This window comes from Agaricus bisporus, assembly GCF_000300575.1.
Source record: "Agaricus bisporus var. bisporus H97 unplaced genomic scaffold AGABI2scaffold_2, whole genome shotgun sequence".
Classification (NCBI taxonomy): Eukaryota; Fungi; Basidiomycota; class Agaricomycetes; order Agaricales; family Agaricaceae; genus Agaricus; species Agaricus bisporus.
In genome coordinates this window covers 3,074,394-3,097,522 of record NW_006267355.1, presented here as the reverse complement: position 1 = coordinate 3,097,522, position 23,129 = coordinate 3,074,394, and the positions used below count along the sequence as shown (strand labels likewise).

Genomic DNA, 23,129 nt, shown 5'->3' with positions numbered 1-23,129 from the left:
GCGGTGATGGAATCAGGTAAGAAGTGGAGAAAGTACGACAGGGCTCATCGCCTTTATTATTACCTAATCGCCATACTTAGTCTGCTTTTTAAATTGCGCCCAAGACGACTGGGTAAAAGTTAGCAGAGAGGCAGTTCAAGTTTTCCACTGAGGAAGATACACCGTGACGATTGCATTTATTGGGATACGATGCTCATGCCAACGGACAGACACTCGTTACACTATGTCCTCATAACCTAGTATAGGTTGTGAATATTTACCGTAATAGTACGTCATAAAAAAACCTTTCTTCAGGTAGGATTCATGTCGTCGCTCCGCCATAGATTGATTATCACTGACGAAGGCAAGTCATTTCGTTCTAAGCGGGGAGTGTCCTCGCAGAGAAAATTCCGGTTTGGCTAAAAGGAGACGATCTGTCGTGTCCAGTATTTAAGTTCATCATAGTGCGATCATGATCATGATGCCTTCCTTGAAAAAAGCTCGAATCTTGCAACCCAAAATCCCACCCGGCCCACGTTTTAAACGCATATCATAGCACAACCGGCAACTCTTCGCAGTCATGCCTTCTACAGTGCGGTTCTGGCTCAGTTGAATGTTCTGATCACTTATGGTATTAGAGTATTTCAAACATATGTCATCAAAATGCAGTTTAACACCAAGCCACAGATTCTGTCACGTTGATAGCGACTCTATGGTTTATAGCGAGATGGGCTGGAAAAGGACGTATAATACCAATGGAATACAACCTCAACTTCCTATAGCCTGTAGCCTTATAGGCACTCTTGTTCGCACAGCACTGATCTCCAACGCGGCATGGCCTAGATTATCATTAATCATCTGCCTTGATTAGCTTGATTGATCAGGCTGGCCTGCCACCAATTACTTTGAGTCATTCAGGAAAGTTCATAAACTTGAGCCCGGGAGGAATGGTGTTTTTTAGAAGATGCCAGGATCTTTGCGAGTTGAATACCCCAAGTCTACTCTATTTTCAAACAACTAAAAGTACAAGAGCAAAAGACAACCTTAAGCCTGGCAAGCGATTTCGATCTCGGTACTATATATATGATTCTGGTGCCTCTATGGGAACATTTCAACAAGATCCAAGCCCGTCGGATAACGTTAACTTACCGAAGCCCTTCCAATAAGAGCTATTCGATCACCGGCTCTCAACGTTTGGATAAAACCTAGCCCAGAGCCTTTACCCGTCTTGAGATCACATCGATCGTCAAAGGTAGCCTCGCCAGCATCGATCGTCGGCTCCCAAGTGACGGAGTGGAACTTGGGAAGGGACTCTGTACTATTGGCCTGAACTTGCCATCGTCTACCATTTCGATCGCGCGGATTGCATATTTCCGTCCAACCAAGCTTCCTGAGATTGAGTGGGTTATTCATATTTATTGCTGATCGAGGTAAAGGTCTAGGTATGCCTGAGGGGCGAAGGATGGAAGCTTCAAACCAAGTGGAGGAGAGATAATGACCTGGAGGGCAAAGCATTAGAATACCAAAGAACAGCATGAAAGAACCTACTCCAGAAAAATGTGGAGGACCTATCCTCAGAGCTATATTCTTGACTGCGAATTCGGAATCGGACCGATTTGACCTTTGTGTGCTCGGGGATTGGCTCCGAGATTGAAATCATAAAATTCGCGGTAGAGTTGGGACTATTGGAAGCGCGAATACCAAGGAAAGAGTTGCATTCGGTGGACATGTAAGCCCAGCATTGCGCCATCTCGAGAATGATATTGACGAGCTCGTGTGGAAGCTTAGACAAAAACATATGCCTGACTTCAACGACATCGCGATAGGAGAGACGTGCATTTGATTTGAGACGAGGAGACAAGGAGAGATCTGATAGAGAAAAAAAAGAAATTGATAAAGTACATCGAAGATACCCCAAATTTTTGACTCGCCTGCATGCGCCATCCCAGAAAGTACGAAGAGGATCGATGAAAGCTATGGCGGAGGAAGCACGATAGATGTAGAACCTGCAGTCAAACACGTGTCGGACCACGTTTACTGTACGCAGCCGACCGTAAGTTCACATAAGCCGTAATACCCGCCGTGAACCGAACCTATTTCTGTCACCGTAATGCATAATTTCGACGTCAACTCAGGGAAAATGCAACATTCATTGCCAAAAAAGGAAATATCGTGAGAACATACTACTTAATATAGTCATGTGAACTTGCATTTTAAATAGGACTGAAGATCCAAATTGAGAGCATATGTAATTCATTAATTAAGCTAATTAGACTAATTAATCGTGTCACGCCAACTCGACCTAGCCTCGATATTAAGTATGACCACTGTACCCTCGCGCGCCGAATCCTCCCAATCCTCCTGGAAAACCACACGAATAATCAAACTTGCATTTTAATGAACTTAATGCGTAATGCGTAATACCCACTGAACCTACGGTCGGCTGCGTACAGTAGTAAGACATCTCAGATTGAAGTCCAAGTGACAGACAGAAGGCTTCATAACATAGCTCAAAGTGGGCCGCACCTGCCAGCGGAAATTGTACGCACCCAGTAACATCCATACGGTTATAGAGCCTGAACAATTTTCCCGCCAGGACGAGCGCTCGAGAAATTTACAGTTGTTTGTCGCAGCGATGAGGGTCTAAACATACTTAGCAACACAACCACTCGTGTCCACATGGAACTCTCTCCTCTCTTACTGGCAGACAAGCGTAATAACTAGTGGCAGAACCCTTCAGAATTGTCTTCTAAGATAGGAAATGTATACCGTCCCCCAAAGTTTCCTCGAGTTCAAAGTCAAGAATCTCCAGCTCTGAGAAAAATGGCAAAGAGATACTCACACCGTGAAATTGACGTTTTCAGCTCAGCTGAAAACGTCAATTTCACGGTGTGACTATCCTCCTGGAAACTTTCGCGTTCGTGCGTTAACCTCTGGCTCCCGTAAACGAGGCAGAAAGCTATAGGTCGCTGGATATCAACCGCGTGGTAAGGGAAAACTTGATATTAAAATATACATGTTGTATAGTATTGCCATCATCGGGGGCACGTCAACGCATCATCCCATCCATCAGATGCTATACCTTCAGCGACAATAAATAGCGAGCGGGGATCATACTTTCGTTTAATGGCCTTTAATTTGTCATAATGGTTACCAAAGAATGACTTCTTGAAGTCCGGCTCATGCAACGATGCCTGTGATGAGAATTATAAACCGTCGTTAACTACTACAGGAAAAACACTCTACCTCATTCATGTATGTTGCTGAGTCTGGAGATATGTGATCCAAGGCTCTAACATCTTGTGCAAGACCTTGCTGAATCCCGTTGATGGCTTTGGCTGAAGTTCCTTCTTCCCAACTTCCTGCCGTACGTACAAGGGCTACAGCTTTTCTCCACCCTGGGTTAAGAGCAACGGAATCGGGTTCAACGCGCCCAACAGCTCCACCCGCGACGAAACTATGACAAGTCAGTTAGATATTTCTGTACTAGGATGAATTTTACGTACTGAACTTCAACAAAATCAAAGCTCAGAAGAAGCCGTGCTGTCTCCTCCGGTCTCAGCTCGGCAGCGTTGCGGGATAATAACCGGGACCCGAGTTCGGCCAGTCCCCCAACCTCTGGATCATCCTGGCTTTCAGTGCCGTCACTGGGATTCAGGAGCTCATAAGGGTTAGCAAGAGGTGTGGTGGTAGCGACAGCATCGGGGTCGTGGGAAGCATTCATAGCGAGGTCAAAGAGAGGAAGAATGGTAGATTTGACATCTCCCCACGAGGCATTTGGGGACGGAAATCCCAGGAAGAGGCTCATATTTGAAAATACTCCGTAACCTCCCCAGCCCAAGTCTGAAAGTATGGGAGATAGTCTGACGAGCTCCGTGACGACGCTAGTCGCAGCATCCGGAGTAGGGAAGGTGACTTTAAGAGTAGAGAAGATAAGTGGGAATAAATCGTGCGTTTTGTAAGTCACAGAGATGAGGACTCCCCAAGAACCTGGGCCGCCGCCTCTCAGCGCCCAGAAGAGGTCTTGATTATGGTGAGAGTTGACTACGGCATAATCACCATTCGGTTTGACAATAGTAAACTCGACGGCGTTGTCCACTCCTGCACAACCCCAGTCAGCGATGCATCTAAGTAAGGCATTTGTGCTGACCTCGCCTAGGCCAAATTTTGGAGAAAATACGCTGTGACCACCACCCATGATCCAACCGCCTGCAGCTCCATTAGACCCTGTTGTAGATATACCGCCAACGACAAAGCGGTTGTTCTGCGCAGCAGCAGTGTAGGCTTCATACCATTGAACACCAGCGCCCACAGTCAAGCCTGTTTATCGTCGAACGGTCAACCGTTAGGGCTAAGGAGAGCTAGTCTTAGACGAACCAGGCACAGCATGTTTTCTCGAACCGCCTTCTGGGATAAATCCGGCGTTATAGGTTATGTTCTTGAGATGATGCGTCCAAATCATGAAAGCGTTCCGTCCAGAACTACGGCCGAGATAATCATGTCCGTGGATTTATAAAGTCTATGGGTCAACAACTTTTAGTGAAGATACTCCAAATGAGCTTACCCTGTATTCTTGACGACGAGCCGGAGGTTGTGCTGGCCAGCAAACTTCACCGCTGCTTGTACATCTTCCACCGTCCTAGCATCGACGCCAACTGGAGGAACATTTCCCTGTTCACATGGAATTCCGAAAGTAGTGTTGAGGTAACAGGCACTAATAGAACCATTCTGGAATATGTGAGATTCGAAATTGATATTTTCATATGCACCAGGTTGGTCGGTACGCCAGATCGAGTCACGCCGATGGCTCTGCACGTCGGAACAGTTGCCAGACGGATTGTGAATAGGATAACAAGCCGAAGCGGGAGGTACGGGACGGAGGAGGGGCTGGGACAGATAGGAGGAGAGAGAAGCAAAGTCTTGTTTGGTGGGCCAACAAGGTTCGTTATAGAGACAGCGGCAGTTGCCGTCCCCTTTCGACCAGGTAGACACGAGTATGACAAAATCAAGCAAAGCCTTCAATCTCATCCTGGGAGAGAGGACTCAGTCTTTCTGGCTTTCCAACGTTAGGCTCGCCGCACTCCCATTCTGCATAGTGGCATTTATGGAGACCAGTCACCAGAAAGAATGGTGTGCGACCTTCTTGGGTTGACTGGAACCCATAAGCATGATCATTGGGTAGTTGATATGACCTCATAAATTATCTACAAACACCCAACCTTCCGTTTCCTCATTAACATTAGTGCGGTTAATCAATAAGTACTTTCCATCTTTCAACACTCTCCCTAAGCAAGACGTCATATCTTTGTCATAATTACTCCTTGCTTCTTTTTCTCGGCGACAAGTCATCCGGCCTTGTCGCTTGAGAATCCCGGTGGCAGAAACTGTCGACACGTTAACATGCAGAATCCATCCAAATGAGTGTTTTTACGCTTCGGCTTATTATGCTCATCCTTTGAAAGAAGACCTACATAAGCCAACGGTCCCCCTGGCGCTGACAGAGTGGTTGATATTTGAGCGGTAGTAGTAGGATAAAATTTTGCGGTAAGATTCTTCGCTGTTTCTCTCGGACACCATCGAATATTTCGGCGCTGGACTCCTTGAGCGGGACCCGTTACATTTACTCAATGCATCGCCGGATCTGAAAGCGTGGTGGTTGTCACCATCATTTCTTTTGTGAGAACTGTTCCTATTTTTCAATGTAGGTAGGCACGGATATTGATCACCGCACCAGCCTCAAGGCCTCAAGCTCAAGCCACAAGCCTCGGCATTACGAGTTGAAATGGACTTGATCAGAAAGGTCACCCGCTAAAGATGATAGTCATCATGAACTCAATTAATTACCATCTGGTCATCGCCACACCAGTGAGTGGACGGTGAATACTCACCGGCACCGCTCAGGGCCAGAATGCATATGTCCAATATGGATCTTATCACACTGTTCCGCTATTTAAGCCCTCTGTCATCGGCAGTTTAACATTCTCCCTGCTCTCCGAACATCACTTTCTATGTTCAAATCGACATTGATTGCGCTCGCCTTGTTCATGTCCTTGGGCGCAGACGCCTACGTTTGTTCCTGTGGTGGTGGGTCTAATTCAAATCCCTCGACATGATGTGGCAGTGGCATTTCTCTTTAAGGCTGACTGTACAAATTGCCTGTCGATCCAGATAGAAACTACAGTAATGGCGACATTTTTGGTGCGGTTAACAAAGGATATAGCATAGACCAAGCTGCCAATCAACCCGAGTGAGCCTAGAAATCACCAGGATATAAACCGTTTCCGCTAACACGATGAAAAGTGGAAAATTTCCCCACAGGTATCTCCCCGCAACGTCCATTGAATACCCTTGGTGTGGGGATGGTCATTACGCCGAATATCCTCTCCAACAAGTACCACCAGGTCCATATGAATCTGGGGACCCTGGGTCAGATCGCGCGATTTACTTGGTCGGCAGGAGAAGAACATTTTGTGGTCCGTTGCTTTAATTATGATTGACTACTCTGATGATGATCAAAATTCACATCCCAGGCTGTATGACTCTCGCTAAAAACTCTGGGGATACTGAAGATCTTGTACTCTGCGAGAATGATGGTTAATTGGTATCATTTGTTTGGGAGTGAGACGGCCACACGATGAGAGACTTGAAATAACTTGATATAAATTATGTAACGTTTGGGGTTGGATACATGGAAAAAACCTCGAGATTCCGGATCGTTTCTTCAAAATTTCCAGTTGTCTGGCAAGAAAATCAGATGATCAATATAAATGCGAAAGGGCTTCTCACGTACTTGAAGTCCTAGCACAAAACCCTCATCGATCATAAAAGATGTACACGCTGTCTGCAGGGATAACTTCCACATCGTTGGGGTCAGAGCACTGGAATAACGGAGCTGGGGATATATGTTGGTCCAGTTGGAATCCGAGTCTCGAATCGAATGTGTAGATTCGTTTACATTGAAGTCAAGGATAGTGACATTCCGAGATTCATTACCCGTCGACAAGAGTACTCGAGTACCATGGGCGTACCTTCATCAGATCGATGAGCTGATATAACATGTCCCGGGCCAACAACTCACCTTAACCAGTTGCTCGGTATTTCTAGGGGGATGAAGAAGAACTTCCGATGACTCCATGTTTCCCAGGGCACATCCAATTCCTCAGATTGAACGCCTCCGATTTGGAGATATGGCTCGAAAGCGGAGTGCAGGAGGAAAAAAGTACCGTGAGGGTATGCCGAGTTAAGGAAGCGGACAGATATGACATAGACGCGTGAATCAGAGGCTGTAGTGAATAAACTATCGTTCCTAGGCCGACCGAGGAAGGGCCCCGTATGTGAGGAGATGGAGGCGAGGTGTATGCCTCGTTGGAGGTCGGGAAAATTCAATTTGGCAACGCAGAAGGGTGGAATAATGGGCTTTCTTGGATAATCGATGTTATAGATATAAATACAACCGCTGCCCTCTATGGAGAGGACGGCATATGAGCGTGGACCCAGTAGCTCAAACGAGCGGGTAAATGGTGGAAGATGTAACGTAGGATACATCGAATTCTTCGGAAAATGATTGTAAGGAGTTAATTAACGATGCTGGCCCCATGACTTACTAGAATAGTTGCGCCAGATTTCCAGTCCCAAAGCAGGAGGTGCAACTGACCAGGCCCGACGGAAAAGAAGAGAGAGAGAATGTCAGATCCAAGCTGAATAGTGACAGCGGAGAGATCATTGCCGCGGGGGCTATAGGGGATATCGAATGAGATAGTTGGCATTTGTGCTTCGGGATGGGGCATATTCGTGGAAAGTGTCCGGAGGTGAATATTGACTTTGCGACCTTGCAGAACGACAGGGGGCCTACAAGCTAGCGGTAAGACAGCTAAAGTGAGACTAACCAAAAAATGAAAACATACAAATTATCCGCTTCTAACAGAGCAACCACGTCTTGTGCCGGATCCAAAGCGAAATCTTTGATAGGGATGCCCAGTTGCGCTTGGGACCGCACGAGCTTCTGTGCGGGTCTGAGAAACGATGGAAGCCACTGAATGGTTAAATTTAAGCCATCTGTTTTCGCAAACACGCCCGCAACGAGCTCATAAGCAATACAGTCTCCTTCAATAAGATAAGTCTGGGTTGGAGGCCTCGGAATCTCGGACGCCCGCCAAGCACGAGAGAATGACTTGAGTGTAAGCAACCTGCCCTCGTAAGGGTAGCGAATGCCATATGTACTGACAAGCCCTTGCTTTTCAAGCCTATACTGATACTCGAATTCTGGACGGTCATCGAGGAAGGCACGAAGAAACTTGGAGACCTTGATCGCACGGTGAACGTCAACTAGATTTACCTATATTTAACTAGATTTGAATACTCACGGACCGGCAAACAATAAGAGAATTTCCGTCCAGCCAGATGAGGATTTCGAACAAGATTTCCACAGGGAGGTCGAGCAAGTGCATGCTTGTCTTTCATGATGAGATTCCAAACCAAAACCAGTGTCAGCTTCGATATACTGTCACGTGTCATGATACGTGAGATCATGATCGCTGATCAGGTTGTCGATTTACTTTTCCTGTCAATGATTCGCCGATCACGCTCCTGCAGCACATCATGAGCTGAGATCGTGATAAGGGACTGGGAGTCCTCATGAGCCTGGAACTGCCTATAGGGCAGAACTTGAAGTCAAATCAAGTGTAATCCACCTCACTATCAGTCCCTCTAGGGGCGGATAAACGTCGCCAATATCTTTGTTATCAAAATCTAGATCAAATCAAGTATTGGATACAATCTGATACAATCCCCTCGAAATTTGAACAGGCCCAGATACGCCCTCTGGTTGGGAAAGAACGGTAAAGGCTAAAATCTCGTATCCTACGAACCTATATACGCTACGCTGTTCCTATTTCGTTTAGGAACAAATAAAAATGACGAATAGGGAGACGATAAGACCTTGGGAAGTACTAGCTAAGTGGCCAATCGATATGGTCCAGCCACACCGCCGATACCGGCCCCTACAATCATGAGGAACTTATTAGAGAAACAAGTTTGGGGGCGCCATTCATTGATCAGAGTATGCTAAGTAGTTTGCTCGTCATAATCAGTTACAAACCATATGATCTCATGTATCGAATCAGTAGCATTGTGAAATTTCAATGGCCCGGGCAGTAGATCGACTGTGACAACGTCGCGAGATTTAAACAAGTTGATCCCACGTGCTTGAATGATGCGTGATGCAGGGATGATGCAGGATGTCTCACGCTCAGCCTTCATGACCATGAGTTGGCACAATACCGTCCTACAGTGTCTCCTGATTCCTCTGTGGTTTCTCCTGCAACCCTCTCTTTCGCAGTCTTCACAATGTACTTTTTTTTGTCCTTCTCAAGACGAGCTCGGTCAGGCTCTCCTCACGCAACCTCTGGCTATACCATACCAATCTGATTATTCGGTCTTCGAATGCGTGTACGTACAAGGATACCCGTTACACCAGTATTTAACGGGCATTTGTAGATATGGCGAAGGAATTTCAGACTCGGAGACACACAGCTGTTTCTATATCAAGGTACTGAACGTCAACTTTCTCCCCCTCTCGCCTTTCAACATCTGCTAACGCCACTTCCAGTCCGATGGAAAGCATGCGCTTGATGGCCAAAAGGACCTATGCCCGGCCCATGCGATTCCTTGCTCAAATGCACCAGGGAGCTTTTCGTCTTATGGCAAGCCTGAAGTGCCGGCTTGGATCGAAAACGGGCGGTCTCTCCTTTATCTAAAAGAGAACCACACTTGATAACCGTTTGCCTCCTGTCGATTTGTATGGTTCTCTTTTTTTGTATGTTTGTGTAATATTATCACCCTTGACAAGAAAACTCGGAATAGATTTTAGCTGACGGTATCATTGGAAGCGTAAGGTAAGTCGTCTACAATCAGGCATTGTACACTTGGTGCCGTAATTGAGGTACTTCTGGAAAAGCTCAGAGGCCAGGACGTTGACACTTGCAAATCTAACTCCTTTTCCTTATAGAACGCTGAACAGCGCTCCCCCTGCATTCTCAACCGCATTCCGCGCTGTCAAAGGTCTGATGCAACTGCTTTTTAGCGCGAAATTTCCAGCTCGACCGGGCACAATCACTTAGCTATGCACCTTTATATCTGGACTGCACGTCCTTTGATCTATTCCAGCATGACAAGCACGCACATATTGTGGGTTAGTGGTTGCCTCGATGCGCGCATTCCCTTCTCTAAAACTCTGTCGAGAACACGAGGCGACAAGGCCCTACTGAACAATAATTTATGGGTCATTCCAGAGTCACGGGGGAAGCCAAAATTTGTAAGTACAAATATTAACCGGAAAAGGAGGTTCCTTGTATGAGCGAAAGCTCGCAAGCCTGAAAGATAGTCAATTCCAAACTAGAGAGAGGTTACACGACCAGTATTCTACTTATACTATGGTAGAAGCACTGCGGATAAGACAGACGAGTCAGAGATTCAGAATTAAATAAGAAAAAAACGGGCTATGCTCTACAATGGTTGAATGATTGTCTAACAGCAACAGCTCCATATGAATGACAAAGTCCTAAAGACGCGCGAATGTCAATTGTCCTTTCCATAAGGAAAAACTTGGGAACATTGATCGCTGAATGGGCCATATAAGAATTCCAAATTCTTTTTGAGCGCCTTCTTTAAATTACCAGTTGGTTCTGGGTAGAGACTGCGCACGGTCTGGTTTACAAAATTCACGTACAACAGACAGAAGGTTGTGAAGTCAGCGGAGCTGGGATCAAAAGTATAAGTATTGACCCCGTTGACATTGGCACCGGGGGAAATGGGGTGAACGCTAGCGATTTCGGCGAGGCCCTCAAGCCCCGTCGGTATACTGGCCCGATGGAATCCATCTGGCATCCGCATGTTCTGGAAGAAGCCACGAGCAACGTCAAGATCCAATTGGCCATCTCCCTGACGCCCATCTATGAAAAAATTGATGGGGAACACGGACTCGGCATAAGCAGTGAAAAACCGAGGGGACACAAAGGAAAAGTTGGGATTTGTCGCGATAGATTCTTGAATCCGATGAAATCGGTACTCCGCAGCGACCGTAAGGTTGTATTTTCCGGCACCGAATTGGTTGCTGAAGGCAGTAAACTGTAAAGTCGTCAGTGATGGTGAAACTACGAAATTAGAAAAGACCCGCCTCGTCAAATAGTGTCTCGTTGAAGCTGTGGTTGTCACCAAAGAAGGCATCCGCTGAGCATGGATGACGATTAGAATGCTATTTAACATGTGGCATAGTTCGCGCAACGGACCTCGAGTCATGCTTACATCTCCCTCGAACAGAGCATGCGTATTCAAACCTGCCGCATTAGCTGGGGCCGGTGGGCTAGGACCAGTCAACGGACTCTTTCCGCCGATGCTGAGTTTGTCTGTGACAAGATTACCATCAACCAGATGGGCAGCATAGGTTACTAATCTCGCGACACTGTTCTCCATGTTAAAACCTAGTGAGGATGTTAATTTATGGGGATAAGATATATATTTGAATTATATATTACACACCTTCCTGAACGGCGTTGATGATTTGAACAGGCGTCGCAATACCATTACGAGGGAGATACTGAGAACGATGGTTAGACTAAATATATTCAACGGCTTCAAACATTCAAACTAACTCCATGCGAAGCAAGCGTATTCAATCCTGGGCATGGCCCTCGCATGTCACCATGTTTCAAAGGTTTCCACGGGTGTTGGTCGTCGTTGACGAGCTTAGTGCCATTGAATTTCAGAGGACCAGGAGGAGCTCCCGGGGAGCGATACTGGAGGGATGGCAATATTCTGTCCAATTCTTCTCTGGGCAAACCGCCCAATGAAGTATATGATGAAGGAAAAGCAAGAGCAGACCAAGTGCAAGCAAGCGCGAGAGTGACGAAATTGAGAAGGCTAAACATTCTGGGAAAATGTGGAGTGATGCCTCTTTACAGCGAGTTCAAGCTTCTTTATAGTGCATATCTTCTACTGCGCTCTATGCGAGGCCCGGCCGTAAATAGCTGAAATCCTTTTTCATAAACAGAGCAATGTCCTGCTTCTCGGAATTACAGGGAGTGTATTATTGTCGCCTGTCGAACGCAATGATGAACACAGCTTCACCGAATTATCGGGGACAGGCTCAAGGTCACGGTGTTCGATAGTTCATGCTAGATCCTCTGAATGCCGTTTTTCACCAGTAGAGAGAGACAGGCTATTAAGAACGAATGGATAGCCTGATTTCTGGTAGCCTGTTTCCAAATTACTACATCCACTGCGGTAGTAGATACATTTTAATGACGCCCCGAGTTCGCGGTCAGTGTGGAGGTATCAGTTGACTGGCACTGCGGATTGAGTCAAAGTAGCTTTTTTCACCTGCTGAAACGTTGCAGCGGTGTACTCGTATTAGTAACAGCGCAGCAAGACTCTCGGCTGCGCCGTCTGAAGCAAGACCGTCCGAGTTGGACGGTCCAAAGGATCTGACTGTTCCGAACGCAGTGAAGTTCATGTGAGAAACGTAACCTATTAATATCACTGCCATCAGTGCCGTTCTACGCCGTCCGGCACCACAACATCTCTGCTTCGTAATTTACACTCACCTAAGCCCAAGTGGAGGCCGACATCTCAGCAAAAAGCAGTTTGCATGTGTTTGGCATGAAATCGTAGGGTGAATTGCATGATCTTGGAACTTTTTTTGCCCATTGGATGTCATTTATGTGTGAATGACTACATGCAGCTGACGAGCGGCACGGACGGGAATATCTTTGTCCGGAGATCGCTGGAAAACTACTTGCTGCTCAATCGCAGCTATCGCAGGTAAATCGCAGTCAAACGACATTTCATTTCAGTTATAGCAGCACGTTTGTCATGTGAGGCTGTGAACCGCATCCGGTCCCCTTATGGTAATCTAGTCGCACATTAATGGACAGCCGACTGGCCCGGCGCCCGAACTTCGAAGACCCCAAATATAACAACCCAGCAACAACGCAGTATGACTGAGCCAGCAATCCAAACTCGCACAGAATGACATTCTTAAACCCCTGCTGCAACCACGGTGGATCAGTCACACCTGGTTCGAGCGCTGCAAAACAAGACTTAGCAAACTGGCAGTAGCATCAACTTTAATCAACCGTGCCACTCGGAAATGTCTGTCAGTTCAACCATTCGAAGAGATTCAAACCATTGAAGGTTTCGTGGATATTACTCTACTCCTTGGTTAATGATTTTTTGACGATTCACGAGTTATCACTCTCTCAATAATCGTGTACAAGTGGGATATGTGCCAAACAGCATATATAGTAGTGGTCCCTTGAGATCGTACAACTTGAATAGTTGATTTATTGACTGATCAGTCATTCCATGCTTCGGCTATCATGATACTGGCAAGTTCAGCTATCCCATAAGTTGGTGCTTGTGTGTGACCACTCGGCATATCAGGCTAGCAAATATCAGTTGTTACGTTCGTAAGGAATTGATTGCAACTCACAAAAATTGATGCATCGACTATTCTCAGTCCTTCCGTCCCCTTAACTTGGAAATTGGGGTCGACTACTCCCCAGTCTGCTCCTCGGGGAGACATAGCTGCTGTTCCTATGCCATGTAACCAGGGTGATGCCACGCTTCGAATGAACGCGTCAAGGTCTTCATCCGTAGTCACGTTGGCTGCAGGGAGTACAGTATCGGACACAGAATCCCTAAACGAGGGAGAGGAGTACAATCTTCGCAAGCTACGGATGCCCTCTCGCAAGATAGCAACATCTACATCTTCCGTAAGAATACCAAGATCGATCAATGGTGGACCGAACGGATTGGTACTGTTGAGAGACATAGATCCACCTTGAAATAATCAGGTTAGCAATTTAATTAGGTCCTGACGTAGGTCGAGCACGCACGGGATACGGGATGAAGGTTGACAGCCGACATTTGCACCGTCGTGGTATTTGAGTCTATATTATGTCAACACCCGGAATAGATTTCGAATATGGTTTCACTCACCTGGTGGAAGATCCGGTATATCAACGGTCGTCATAGGAGGGTGGATGCTAATTTGTGAAAATGAGAACTCGACATGCGGGGAGTTCTTCCCTCCGCCAGTAGGGTCTATGAAAGCACCTTCACCGAAAGGGACTGCGTCATCAGCCAAGCGAACCCAGATGAGATTATTCAAGTGGTTAGGTATGATCAACCGTCCAGTTCGATTGTGGTTCCATTGCGCCAGGGCTTGATCGCGGTCGAAACTATATGACTATATCAACGCAATGGCAAGTAACACCGTGTATATACCTACTCGGTGTTAGGAAGCGTTGTTGGAAGGACCACAAGGACAGCGACATGATCAGTAAAATTCTTGCCTACACTTGGGTTATTCACTAAGGTCTTGATCCCGGCCATTTCTAGCTCGTCACGCAACCCAATTCCCGAATTCAGCAGTACCTGAGGAGTTCCAAAGATACCACCTGACAGAATCACTTCCTTTTGCGCCACCACCTTTCTGCTGGATCCCTGTGCATCCACGAACTCTACCTTACGAAAGTCTAGGCCATTCCCAATAGGCAGCACTCGCTTTACGAAGGTATTGACCAATGTGTGCACATTCCCACCTGTCCTTGCCAAGTAAGCTGTAGCTGAGGTACTTCTCTCAGCGTGTTCATCGATGGTGAATTGGTTCCATGCTGCCCAATTGGCAAGAGATAATTTCAGTGAGCATACTTCGATCGAATATACCAGCCCTTACATATCCCGATAGGCCGTCCATCGTTCATGTCTTGCTTGTATGGAAACTCGTCTGTTAGCTCTGTCGTTGTTTTGATCAACAAATCATCGAATGGGTGGGCGACATAAGGTGCGGTAACTGTGAGATTGCCTGTGTGGCCATGTAATGAAGGATCAACATGTCCCGTCTCGTCTTGGTTCTCAGAATCTTTTAACACAAATCGTTCTGCCTGGCCATCCTCAGAATAAGCGTGCCAGACGAAACGTGAAAATTCAAGTGCTTACCCTTCGAATGAGTGGCAAAATGTTATCCCAACTCAAAGCTTCCGCATCAGCCACTTTTGCCCAGCGATCCCAATCATCCCGTGATCCTGTGGTATACACCATGCCATCTGCCCCGAACATTAAGCGACCAATGTTATGATTCGAATTATCTCACAACTTACTGTGCGAGCTACAACCGCCGAGCATTTTACCTCTTGCATAGGATTGATTTCGCCCGTTCAGCCCCGGTTGATTTACCGTAGTGAAATTCCAATCGACACGTGTTTTCAACAAGTCATGGAATATCCCCGGAGGACGCGTTGCAAATATTTCTTCATTTCTTTGAGTAGCTATTAATTCAGCGTCGAACTAAGTTTGTGAAAGGTAAGAAAACTGACGAGGGACCCGCTTCAATAACTAGAATGTTCCACTCCGGATTTTCCGCCAGACGAGTCGCGACCACATTTCCTGCTGTTCCACCTGCAATGTTCAACTGTAAATTAAAGTCCCCGCCTCCCACAAAGGAAGAGCTCACCTCCGATAACAACAAAGTCATATTCGACACCTTGAGGAAGGTCATCTGGGCTGTTGAATAAAATCGCGCCCGGGACGAGTTGACAACATATGAGAAGAAATGCAAGGGAGCGCAAATAATGTAGAGTCATGAAAGACACGGCGTCTTCTGTGACGATGTCATCTGTCAATTTTCAAAAGTGAGCTTATAAGCCCTGGCTGAAACGGCGGCCTCATGACAATACCTCGATAAGGTACCAATGTTCTCTGCCCACTCTCTTGGATACCGTGTAGAACCCAAGTTTAGTACGTCTAGTTCTCACCTGCGACGTGTAAGCACTACTAAGCAGTATGTCAGCTGAGGGAAGCACCAACAATACTTCGCAGGAACGCTAAAGTGAACGTGTAAAGTCCGAGTATTCCGTGAAGATGAGATACCGGGCCTGATTGTTCCCGGAATACCCCAGTTGTTGTAGCCAATCAGAACAGGTCGTTTTGGAACTCAGTTGATGGAGAATCCGGATTTGGCTGTCGAGACTCGGCTTTCTCGGCGGTCGGCAACCTAAGTTAGTCACTGACGTGATTATTGAGATATTGAGATATATTAATCAATGAAGGAAAATGAGAGTGGAGTCGAAACAACGCCACAGCTATATTAAGAAATTTCTGAATTTAGGTGCGTTGTTGCATGTGCCTTTTGAACTGCTTTTGAACCTAGTTATACCTGCACAGTATGGCTAAGGAAAAGGATAGTGGAAGGAATAAACGTGAAGAAAAGTTCTTTTGAATAAAGTTGACAATGTTATGACAAGAATTTCATAAATCCGTCCCTCTTGTGAGAGTTTCTTCTCGCAAAAAACGGTTACAAGAGTGCATGGGAACAGAAAGTGTTAGTATTGAGATGACGGCTCACATTACCCGAAGTATCTACAATTCTCAGCCCTTTAATACCGCTCACCTTGAAATCAGAACCCATCACAGTGATCACACCCCACTCGGCTCCAATAGACGCCTTGCTACAAGCTCCAATGGAATGGGCGTTATACTGATTTCACACCCTCACCGAGAGCGATTGAGGTATACGATGTGGAAGGCAGAAAACGGCCTCGGTCAGGGATTGCCCTGGGCCAGAGGAGTGGTAGTAGTTGTATTGAAGGTTAAGGATTGAAAAAGGAAACGTCCCTTGATAAAGGATGACTTGGAGCGTCCAGTTCAACTGACAGTACTCTGACAAGCGAAGCTGTAAGGAAGGAATACCGATGCGTTGTAAGCGGTACTATGGTGTCAAAGTTGCTAAACAGTCATGAACGCCAATCGATGGTGTTTTTAGTTGGACGGGTCAAGCCTCTCCGATACTCACATGTAGAAGATGGATGGACCTTGCCAGGATCCTCAACACTGCCTATATCAGAGGCCCGATCCGCTAGCCGATCAATTCATCTACTCCCAACTTGCCAGGATTTGTCTACTGTACCTGCAGGCAGAAGTTCAATTCTATCGTCACATAAATGCTTTGATTCAATCAGGGGTAGTCCGGGACGAGCTAGTCGTAATTTAGACATATATGTGATTATTTACAAGATTGCTGTATTGATATTAGAAGTTATTTCGTATAAACAAACTGAAAGCATCTGAGAGCATAGGATGAGTAGAGTTGTAATTACTACGGCATCAATGTCAACGTCCTACGTAACTTCGTTCAGACGTAGAAGCCAATTTTGAACTAGTATCATGTCTCGAAAATGTTCCATTTCCGTATCCATAACCTCTAGGAACTACCGGCTTTCCCTGCTGTCCATCAAATTTCACAGGAGGTGCACAACCAGGTGGCAATGCCGAATAATCTATTGATGACCGATGCGGGCTAGGTAGAGAACCTTGATGTCTCAAACCGGGTATCAAAGATAAAGGGGGTACAGAATGTGGAATGGTATGACCTAAAGGTGATTGGGGGGGACCATATCCATACTGAGTGGGTGGTGTGCTTGCGTAACCGAAATCGGACGAGGTGCGTGGATAGTGTGCACGAGACGGAGATGGAGTAGGGAAGTTGGGAGATGGAATAGGAAAGTTGGGAGGTGGAGTAGGGAAGTCGTAACTTAAAGGGGGCCGTGGAGGCGCACAGCAGTAGTTGTAGTCAGATGACGTACGGGGCGAAGCTTGGGGGCGTAACGAAGGAGGTAAGTCTCTCGTCAAAGGCGAACTGCTACGCCCTCCACCAACAGTAACATCAGCGCTGGATAATGGAATATGGTTGGGTGCTGAATTTGTAGAGTAATATGAAGCAAGCGCGTCCGGAGGATAATCGTATCCACTGGCTCCTCCAGACGACCCACTCGCAGTCGAATTAGCTTTCCGATGGCCCGTCGAACCTTGAACTTGTGGAATGGGGTCAATACTATCTCTCTCTCCATCATGTCCATCCCGCCCACCTGGCCTCTTCATGGTAGCTTGAGCCATCAACGTGACCTCTCCCGCATCCGCCGTCGGTTGCAACTCATCCTTACCCACACCTCTATACTTAACTGCATACTCTCTACAATCCTCCACACTCTCCTTCAATCTTTCATCCTCCCTATCCCATGCACAAATCCCAAATCCAGGAAAGTTGAACTCCATCAGCTCCTTTAATTGCGGCAACAAAGCTTTATCCGGAGCGTAAGTTCCAGAATTATTATCGATGACAAATTCCCATTCGACTTGATTATCTGGTATATCATCGCTGAAAAATTTCCAGCCTCCTTTAGGACGAGGATGGAATTCCCCACTAAATCGCACATTTTCACTGCAATTGGAGTGTAATGCGTGTTTTGAAGCGAAATCCACGAAGAAAGCAGCTCCAGTTTCAGAAAAACGAAAAGAATCGTCGTCAGAAGAGATGATATATGTATAAACTGCAGGTTTAACTCTCTTCATGTGTTGTTTTTGAATAGTGGCGTTTGCGGATCCGGGGCGACTGACACCTCCATGTAAAAGTTCGACTACGTCCGCCATTTCTGTAATGACACCATAAGCATTTGTGGCCGTACGCGCGTACAGCATTCGATGTCCTGCTTGAATGCCTGAACGTACTGCTAGGGAAGCAGGGCCTTGGAAAATGTTTTGAGCAGCTTTGTATTTCGTGTTCCAGTGTTGATGGGTGTCACCAAGGAATATTGGTATGCCACGCAGATACATTTTCCATGTCGAATAGAGACGAGCTTCATCCAAATTCGTGAGGAGACCCACGGTAGGAGAGCAATGACGGGAATAGCGAATTGGACCATTGAATAAGTAAGGGTATGTTAGTGCTTGGTCGCGGTCTGACGAAGGCGTAGACTCGATCTGAATGAAGGAATGAAGACGTGAAGACGTTCGTGATGAAAACACGCACTTTGAGCCAAAAATTTCCTCGATCCCTCCTCAACATCGGACCTTGAATCTCAGCCTCTTTAGCTCCAGCAGAAACCGTCGTCTCGAATTTCCCAATGTAATCATCCGTCATTGTTCCTTCGTCCTTATCCATGACTTCGACTTGAAGCGTCGCAGTTGTTGGTACATTCTTGATCTTCCAAAGTTCGTTCCACACCGGTGCTACTGTGTTCTTGATAACTTTCGAGCTTTAAATTGTATCAGTCAAACGACGAGCTCATGATATGAAAACAGACGTACACGAAGGAAATGCGGTTGTCGATCTTTGCAATGAAATACGGGTCAGCAGTCCCAACAACATCCATTTTGGGCAAACCTGACGCTCCGATAAACTGAAGATGACGTAAAGACTCAGCAAGGACGGTTCTAAAAGTTGAGACACTTACCTGGATCTCTAAATCAACAAAAGCAACCTCAGAGTCCATATCCATTCTTTCCCTCCCAAACTTATTATATAGCCCAGGTTCAGATTTTGATTTCGCGATTTGAACAGCTCCTTCAATGGTTTGTAGCATAGTAGTCATGCTGAGAAAGTTGCGTTTTCCCCCGGGCATGATTGAAAACGTTGGGTGGTGGCGCGCTGGGGGAGAGTGCGGGAAGAAAGGAGGGTAATTCAACTAAACTCAACGGGTGTGGTGCAGGGTTTACCTATATATTCCGACGCTGGTGGTTAAAAATAGAACGATTGTTTCAGCGGTGCGCGCGCTATACTATTCACTGATGACGACACAAACGTTCAATGAAATACAATGAAAACGGTAATTGGACAACATTGTTCGTTTCTGCGAAACCATCTTCAGGACTTTCTCTTGTCCCAATTGCTTATACTTATACCACAAGGACGATCCGGCGAGGCTGTGTATACATATCAAAAATAACTGCTCATAACTCTCTTGACTGTAACGTATCCGGACCCGAAAAGGACACGCCCTTATCTAGAGAATCACAATACAATGTATTGCACGTAACTGTAACCCCAGGTACAGCGCATGTGTGGCGCGCACGATTCTTGGATGGGGTGGTATCCTCCGGAATTCAATCAGAACAAGGAGATTCTATCTTTGCATTTATATAATATAATATAATATATACGGAATAAGGACAAGTCGAACGCTCAAGAGCTCATAACCCTAGCAATGTAGCAAGTAGCAAGACTATCTAGTAAGCGGCTGCATCCGAGCGGATCCTCCGAAAGGCCTCATGAGTCACCAACTTCAACCGTTCGGAGACAGCCAGATCATCAGCCTCATTGGTTTATGACTGTATCATGCATCGCGCGCCGATCGATGGTCGATCGATCAGGTAAGAAGAGCAGGTTAAGAAGGGTCCAGGTGAGCTAGTACAGGACGAGTAAGGTGCAAACTGTCAACTCGACGGTTTATGATAATCACTTCCGTCCACAAAAACTTCTAGGACACTTTTCTGACTCTCTTGAAGGTCATACTTCCATACCGTCGACTGCAGAACTGTGCTGGTATTTGGAATCAGGTTATATGCATTCGTTTTTGGTAGACACTACCGAGTCCGATTGATTGAAACACAACACAAGCCATCAGGTACACGATTGGGTCAATGTCCGATAAGTTTGGGCCTTGGCGAGACGTTCGTAATCATTATGATTTCTGGCATATCCGCAGTGGCGTCTTCCACGCTCAGATTGCCTTACGTACTATGCTTCAGTAGCTAGCGTTCCAAGACTATACTTTCCCATGGCCACTCATTAAACTATGTTTAGGCGAGTAGACTTTATCGTGATTTTAGTATGATCATCATAACAGATACTGCCAAAATAAAAACATAAAGATACCCAAAAATAAAACACAAAGAGACTAGGTAGGCAGGTGAGGAACGAAACCTCGTAAAACAAAATAAAAAACAGAATAAAAAAAAGAGGTATATATATTACACGATACTTACGAAAAAATGACCCGAGTTGATGGTGTACTTGCACATGAATAGTGACCGATGTAGTGGAATTTGGACCTGAAGGTATGAAGGGGTAGTGTTCCCCGAGAGCGATAATCAGCGAGGAGTATCGCCGGGGGCAGAATTCGTACAAGAAGCAAGCGCATCCGGAGGAGAATCGGATCCATTGGCTCCTCCAGACGATCCGCTCGCAGTCGAACTATTCTTCCGATGAATCGTCTCATCTCCACCTCGCCCATCTGAATCTCTCTTCGTAGCTTGATCCATCAACGCCTTATCTTCATCATTTGCCTCATCCTTACCCACACCTCTATACTTCCTCGCATACTCTCTACAATCCTCCACACTCTCCTTCAACCTCTCATCCTCCCTATCCCAAGCACAAATCCCCAACCCCGGAAAATTAAACTCCAACAACTCCTTCACTTTCGGCAACAAATCCTTATCCGGAGCATACGTCCCAGAATCATTATCAATAACAAACTCCCAATCAACTTCATCATCCTCTATCTCATCCTTGAAATATCTCCATCCCCCTTTCGGTCTCGGATGGAATTCCCCACTATATCGCACGGTTTCGCTACAATTGGATTCTAAAGCGTGTTTCGAAGCGTAATCCACAAAGAACGCAGCATCGGTTTCAGAAAACCGAAACGAATCATCTTCAGAAGAAATGATATAGGTATAAATCGCAGGTTTAACCCTATCCATGTGTCGTTTCTGAATTGTAGTAGTAGCATTTGCCGATCGCTTGACACTGCCTGCATGTAATATTTGCATCATATCCGTCGTATTTTCAATGACGCCATAACCATTTGTTGCTGTACGTGCATACAACATTCGATGTCCTGCTTGAATACCAGATCGTATTGCTAGAGAAGTAGGACCTTGAAAAATACTCGCAGCTGGTATGTGATTCGCGTTCCAATGTTGATAAGTATCACCAAAGAAGAGTGGGACACCCCGGATATATATTTTCCACGTCGAATACAAGCGAGCTTCATCCAAATTGGTGAAGAGACCGGCAGTAGGGGAGAAATGGCGGGAATAGCGAATGGGACCATTGAATAGGTAAGGGAATTTTAAAGCTTGGTCGCGGTCTGATGTAGGTGTAGACTCGATCTAAAAAAAATGAAGGAAATGAAATACGTGAAGACTTTTTGTGCACTCACTTTAAGCCAAAAATTTCCTCGATTTCTTCTCAACATCGGACCTTGAATCTCAACTTCTTTAGCTCCAGCATCAACCGTCATCTCAAACTCCCCAACATACCCATCCGTCATCTTTCCTTCATCCTTATCCATAACTACGACTTGCAGTGTCGCGGTTGTCGGTACATTCTTAATCTTCCACACTTCATTCCACACCGGCATATCAGTATTCTTTATAACATTCGAGCTTGGTGCCCGGGTCAGTTAGAACGAAGATATCAACGGAGAATGAAAAAAAGTTGGACGTACACGAAGGATATACGATTATCGAGTTTCGCAACGAAATAGGGATCAGCAATCCCAACAACATCCATCTTCGGCAACTCCGACGCTCCAATAAACTAAAAAACAGAAAAAGAATAAGCCTCAACGAAAAAGAAGAGGTCAAACAAAGATGGTCGTAACAGACTAAAAACCTACCTGGATCTCTAAATCCACAAAAACCGACGCCGAAACTGGTTTTGATTCTGACTTTGGTTTTGATTTTGGGAAACGAACGAGTCCTTCAATGGTTTGTAGGAGAGTGGTCACGCTGAAGGGGTTGCGTTTTCCACCGGGCATGGTGGGAGGTGGGGGTGTTCGACTTGACGGGAAGAAAAGAAGTGTAAATACGGGTTGTGGTGCAAGATGACCTATACTTAGGTAGCTAAAAATAGTTGAACCGCACGCGATATCACTGCGGCTGAAGACAAGTAGCATTGAAGTGAAGATTTCTGGTATATTTGTATTTCTTCAGTACGTCACTTGAAGCTCTCCTGTGGGGCCCACGATGTCAAATTACACCAGTCCCACTAATATTTTGAAAAAACTATCCTGACAGAAAAAAATATACTTTTAATTGCTCGACGCCCTCCAATGCCCACATCAGCAAAAGAGTCTTGGAAATAGTTCCACTGTAATCTTAAATGTTGGCATATATTATAATCTTATGCAGAATAGAAGGGCTTAGAATCTTAGGGTGCCAAAGCCCTTCTATTTCGAAAACCATTCTTTCTCCTTCATCTCTCTATCTCTATCTCTTTTTCCGATTGTTGAAGAGACTAACCTCTGTTTACTATACAACAATTCGTTGAAAGTCACCAACACGGGTGACCACACAGGTACGGAATGTAT

The 23,129-nt window shown here is 45.9% G+C and overlaps 8 protein-coding genes across 8 annotated transcripts; 1 reads left to right on the top strand and 7 right to left on the bottom strand.

The window, feature by feature from the left end:
- Nucleotides 1–1,023: 1,023 nt before the first annotated feature.
- AGABI2DRAFT_115820 (hypothetical protein) lies at nucleotides 1,024–5,007 on the bottom strand (the record flags this gene model as incomplete). The annotated part of the gene is made up of 8 exons (XM_006458742.1): nucleotides 1,024–1,077; nucleotides 1,129–1,478; nucleotides 1,528–1,848; nucleotides 3,062–3,173; nucleotides 3,226–3,436; nucleotides 3,486–4,299; nucleotides 4,357–4,460; nucleotides 4,544–5,007. 8 exons carry the CDS (start codon nucleotides 5,005–5,007, stop codon nucleotides 1,024–1,026), a joined length of 2,430 nt encoding a protein of 809 aa, XP_006458805.1.
- Nucleotides 5,008–6,092: 1,085 nt separating this feature from the next.
- AGABI2DRAFT_200699 (hypothetical protein) lies at nucleotides 6,093–6,466 on the top strand (the record flags this gene model as incomplete). The annotated part of the gene is made up of 1 exon (XM_006458741.1): nucleotides 6,093–6,466. Exon 1 carries the CDS (start codon nucleotides 6,272–6,274, stop codon nucleotides 6,464–6,466), a length of 195 nt encoding a protein of 64 aa, XP_006458804.1. The 5' UTR covers nucleotides 6,093–6,271.
- A 154-nt stretch (nucleotides 6,467–6,620) lies between these two features.
- On the bottom strand, nucleotides 6,621–8,426 carry AGABI2DRAFT_177014 (hypothetical protein; the record flags this gene model as incomplete). Its single annotated transcript, XM_006458740.1, has 6 exons — nucleotides 6,621–6,717; nucleotides 6,770–7,007; nucleotides 7,058–7,530; nucleotides 7,584–7,827; nucleotides 7,884–8,281; nucleotides 8,343–8,426. The coding sequence occupies 6 exons, from the start codon at nucleotides 8,424–8,426 to the stop codon at nucleotides 6,643–6,645; spliced, it is 1,512 nt and encodes a 503-aa protein (XP_006458803.1). The 3' UTR covers nucleotides 6,621–6,642.
- Nucleotides 8,427–10,554: 2,128 nt separating this feature from the next.
- AGABI2DRAFT_183721 (hypothetical protein) lies at nucleotides 10,555–11,907 on the bottom strand (the record flags this gene model as incomplete). The annotated part of the gene is made up of 5 exons (XM_006458739.1): nucleotides 11,628–11,907; nucleotides 11,515–11,572; nucleotides 11,265–11,456; nucleotides 11,153–11,205; nucleotides 10,555–11,103 (listed from the first exon to the last, which is right to left on the bottom strand). The coding sequence occupies exons 1-5, from the start codon at nucleotides 11,901–11,903 to the stop codon at nucleotides 10,555–10,557; spliced, it is 1,128 nt and encodes a 375-aa protein (XP_006458802.1). The 5' UTR covers nucleotides 11,904–11,907.
- A 1,343-nt stretch (nucleotides 11,908–13,250) lies between these two features.
- AGABI2DRAFT_217653 (hypothetical protein) lies at nucleotides 13,251–15,638 on the bottom strand. The gene is made up of 10 exons (XM_006458738.1): nucleotides 15,491–15,638; nucleotides 15,354–15,435; nucleotides 15,138–15,295; nucleotides 14,977–15,083; nucleotides 14,714–14,921; nucleotides 14,267–14,651; nucleotides 13,975–14,216; nucleotides 13,872–13,925; nucleotides 13,466–13,815; nucleotides 13,251–13,417 (listed from the first exon to the last, which is right to left on the bottom strand). The coding sequence occupies exons 1-10, from the start codon at nucleotides 15,618–15,620 to the stop codon at nucleotides 13,328–13,330; spliced, it is 1,806 nt and encodes a 601-aa protein (XP_006458801.1). The 5' UTR covers nucleotides 15,621–15,638; the 3' UTR covers nucleotides 13,251–13,327.
- Nucleotides 15,639–17,928: 2,290 nt separating this feature from the next.
- Nucleotides 17,929–18,111, bottom strand: AGABI2DRAFT_46852 (hypothetical protein; the record flags this gene model as incomplete). Its single annotated transcript, XM_006457628.1, has 1 exon — nucleotides 17,929–18,111. A coding segment is annotated over one exon (183 nt), but the record flags the coding sequence as incomplete, so codon positions are not given.
- Nucleotides 18,112–18,225: 114 nt separating this feature from the next.
- Nucleotides 18,226–19,346, bottom strand: AGABI2DRAFT_217648 (hypothetical protein; the record flags this gene model as incomplete). The annotated part of the gene is made up of 4 exons (XM_006458737.1): nucleotides 19,266–19,346; nucleotides 19,120–19,211; nucleotides 18,842–19,067; nucleotides 18,226–18,792 (listed from the first exon to the last, which is right to left on the bottom strand). Coding segments are annotated over exons 1-4 (930 nt in total), but the record flags the coding sequence as incomplete, so codon positions are not given.
- Nucleotides 19,347–20,834: 1,488 nt separating this feature from the next.
- Nucleotides 20,835–22,592, bottom strand: AGABI2DRAFT_177010 (hypothetical protein). The gene is made up of 4 exons (XM_006458736.1): nucleotides 22,437–22,592; nucleotides 22,266–22,357; nucleotides 21,978–22,203; nucleotides 20,835–21,927 (listed from the first exon to the last, which is right to left on the bottom strand). The coding sequence occupies exons 1-4, from the start codon at nucleotides 22,575–22,577 to the stop codon at nucleotides 20,902–20,904; spliced, it is 1,485 nt and encodes a 494-aa protein (XP_006458799.1). The 5' UTR covers nucleotides 22,578–22,592; the 3' UTR covers nucleotides 20,835–20,901.
- Between the last annotated feature and the right edge of the window lie 537 nt (nucleotides 22,593–23,129).

What these genes read in the sequence shown, in the direction of transcription:
- AGABI2DRAFT_217653 (XM_006458738.1), bottom strand. Translation starts at nt 15,620, where the DNA reads ATGACTCTACATTATTTGCGCTCCCTTGCATTTCTTCTCATATGTTGT. An exon ending in GTTATTGAAGCGGGTCCCTC is followed by an intron (nt 15,296 to 15,353) that starts GTCAGTTTTCTT and finishes AGCTACTCAAAG; the next exon opens with AAATGAAGAAATATTTGCAA. An exon ending in CGGCGGTTGTAGCTCGCACA is followed by an intron (nt 15,084 to 15,137) that starts GTAAGTTGTGAG and finishes TGTTCGGGGCAG; the next exon opens with ATGGCATGGTGTATACCACA.
- AGABI2DRAFT_177010 (XM_006458736.1), bottom strand. Translation starts at nt 22,577, where the DNA reads ATGCCCGGTGGAAAACGCAACCCCTTCAGCGTGACCACTCTCCTACAA. An exon ending in TTGTGGATTTAGAGATCCAG is followed by an intron (nt 22,358 to 22,436) that starts GTAGGTTTTTAG and finishes TCTGTTTTTTAG; the next exon opens with TTTATTGGAGCGTCGGAGTT. An exon ending in GAGGAAATTTTTGGCTTAAA is followed by an intron (nt 21,928 to 21,977) that starts GTGAGTGCACAA and finishes CATTTTTTTTAG; the next exon opens with ATCGAGTCTACACCTACATC.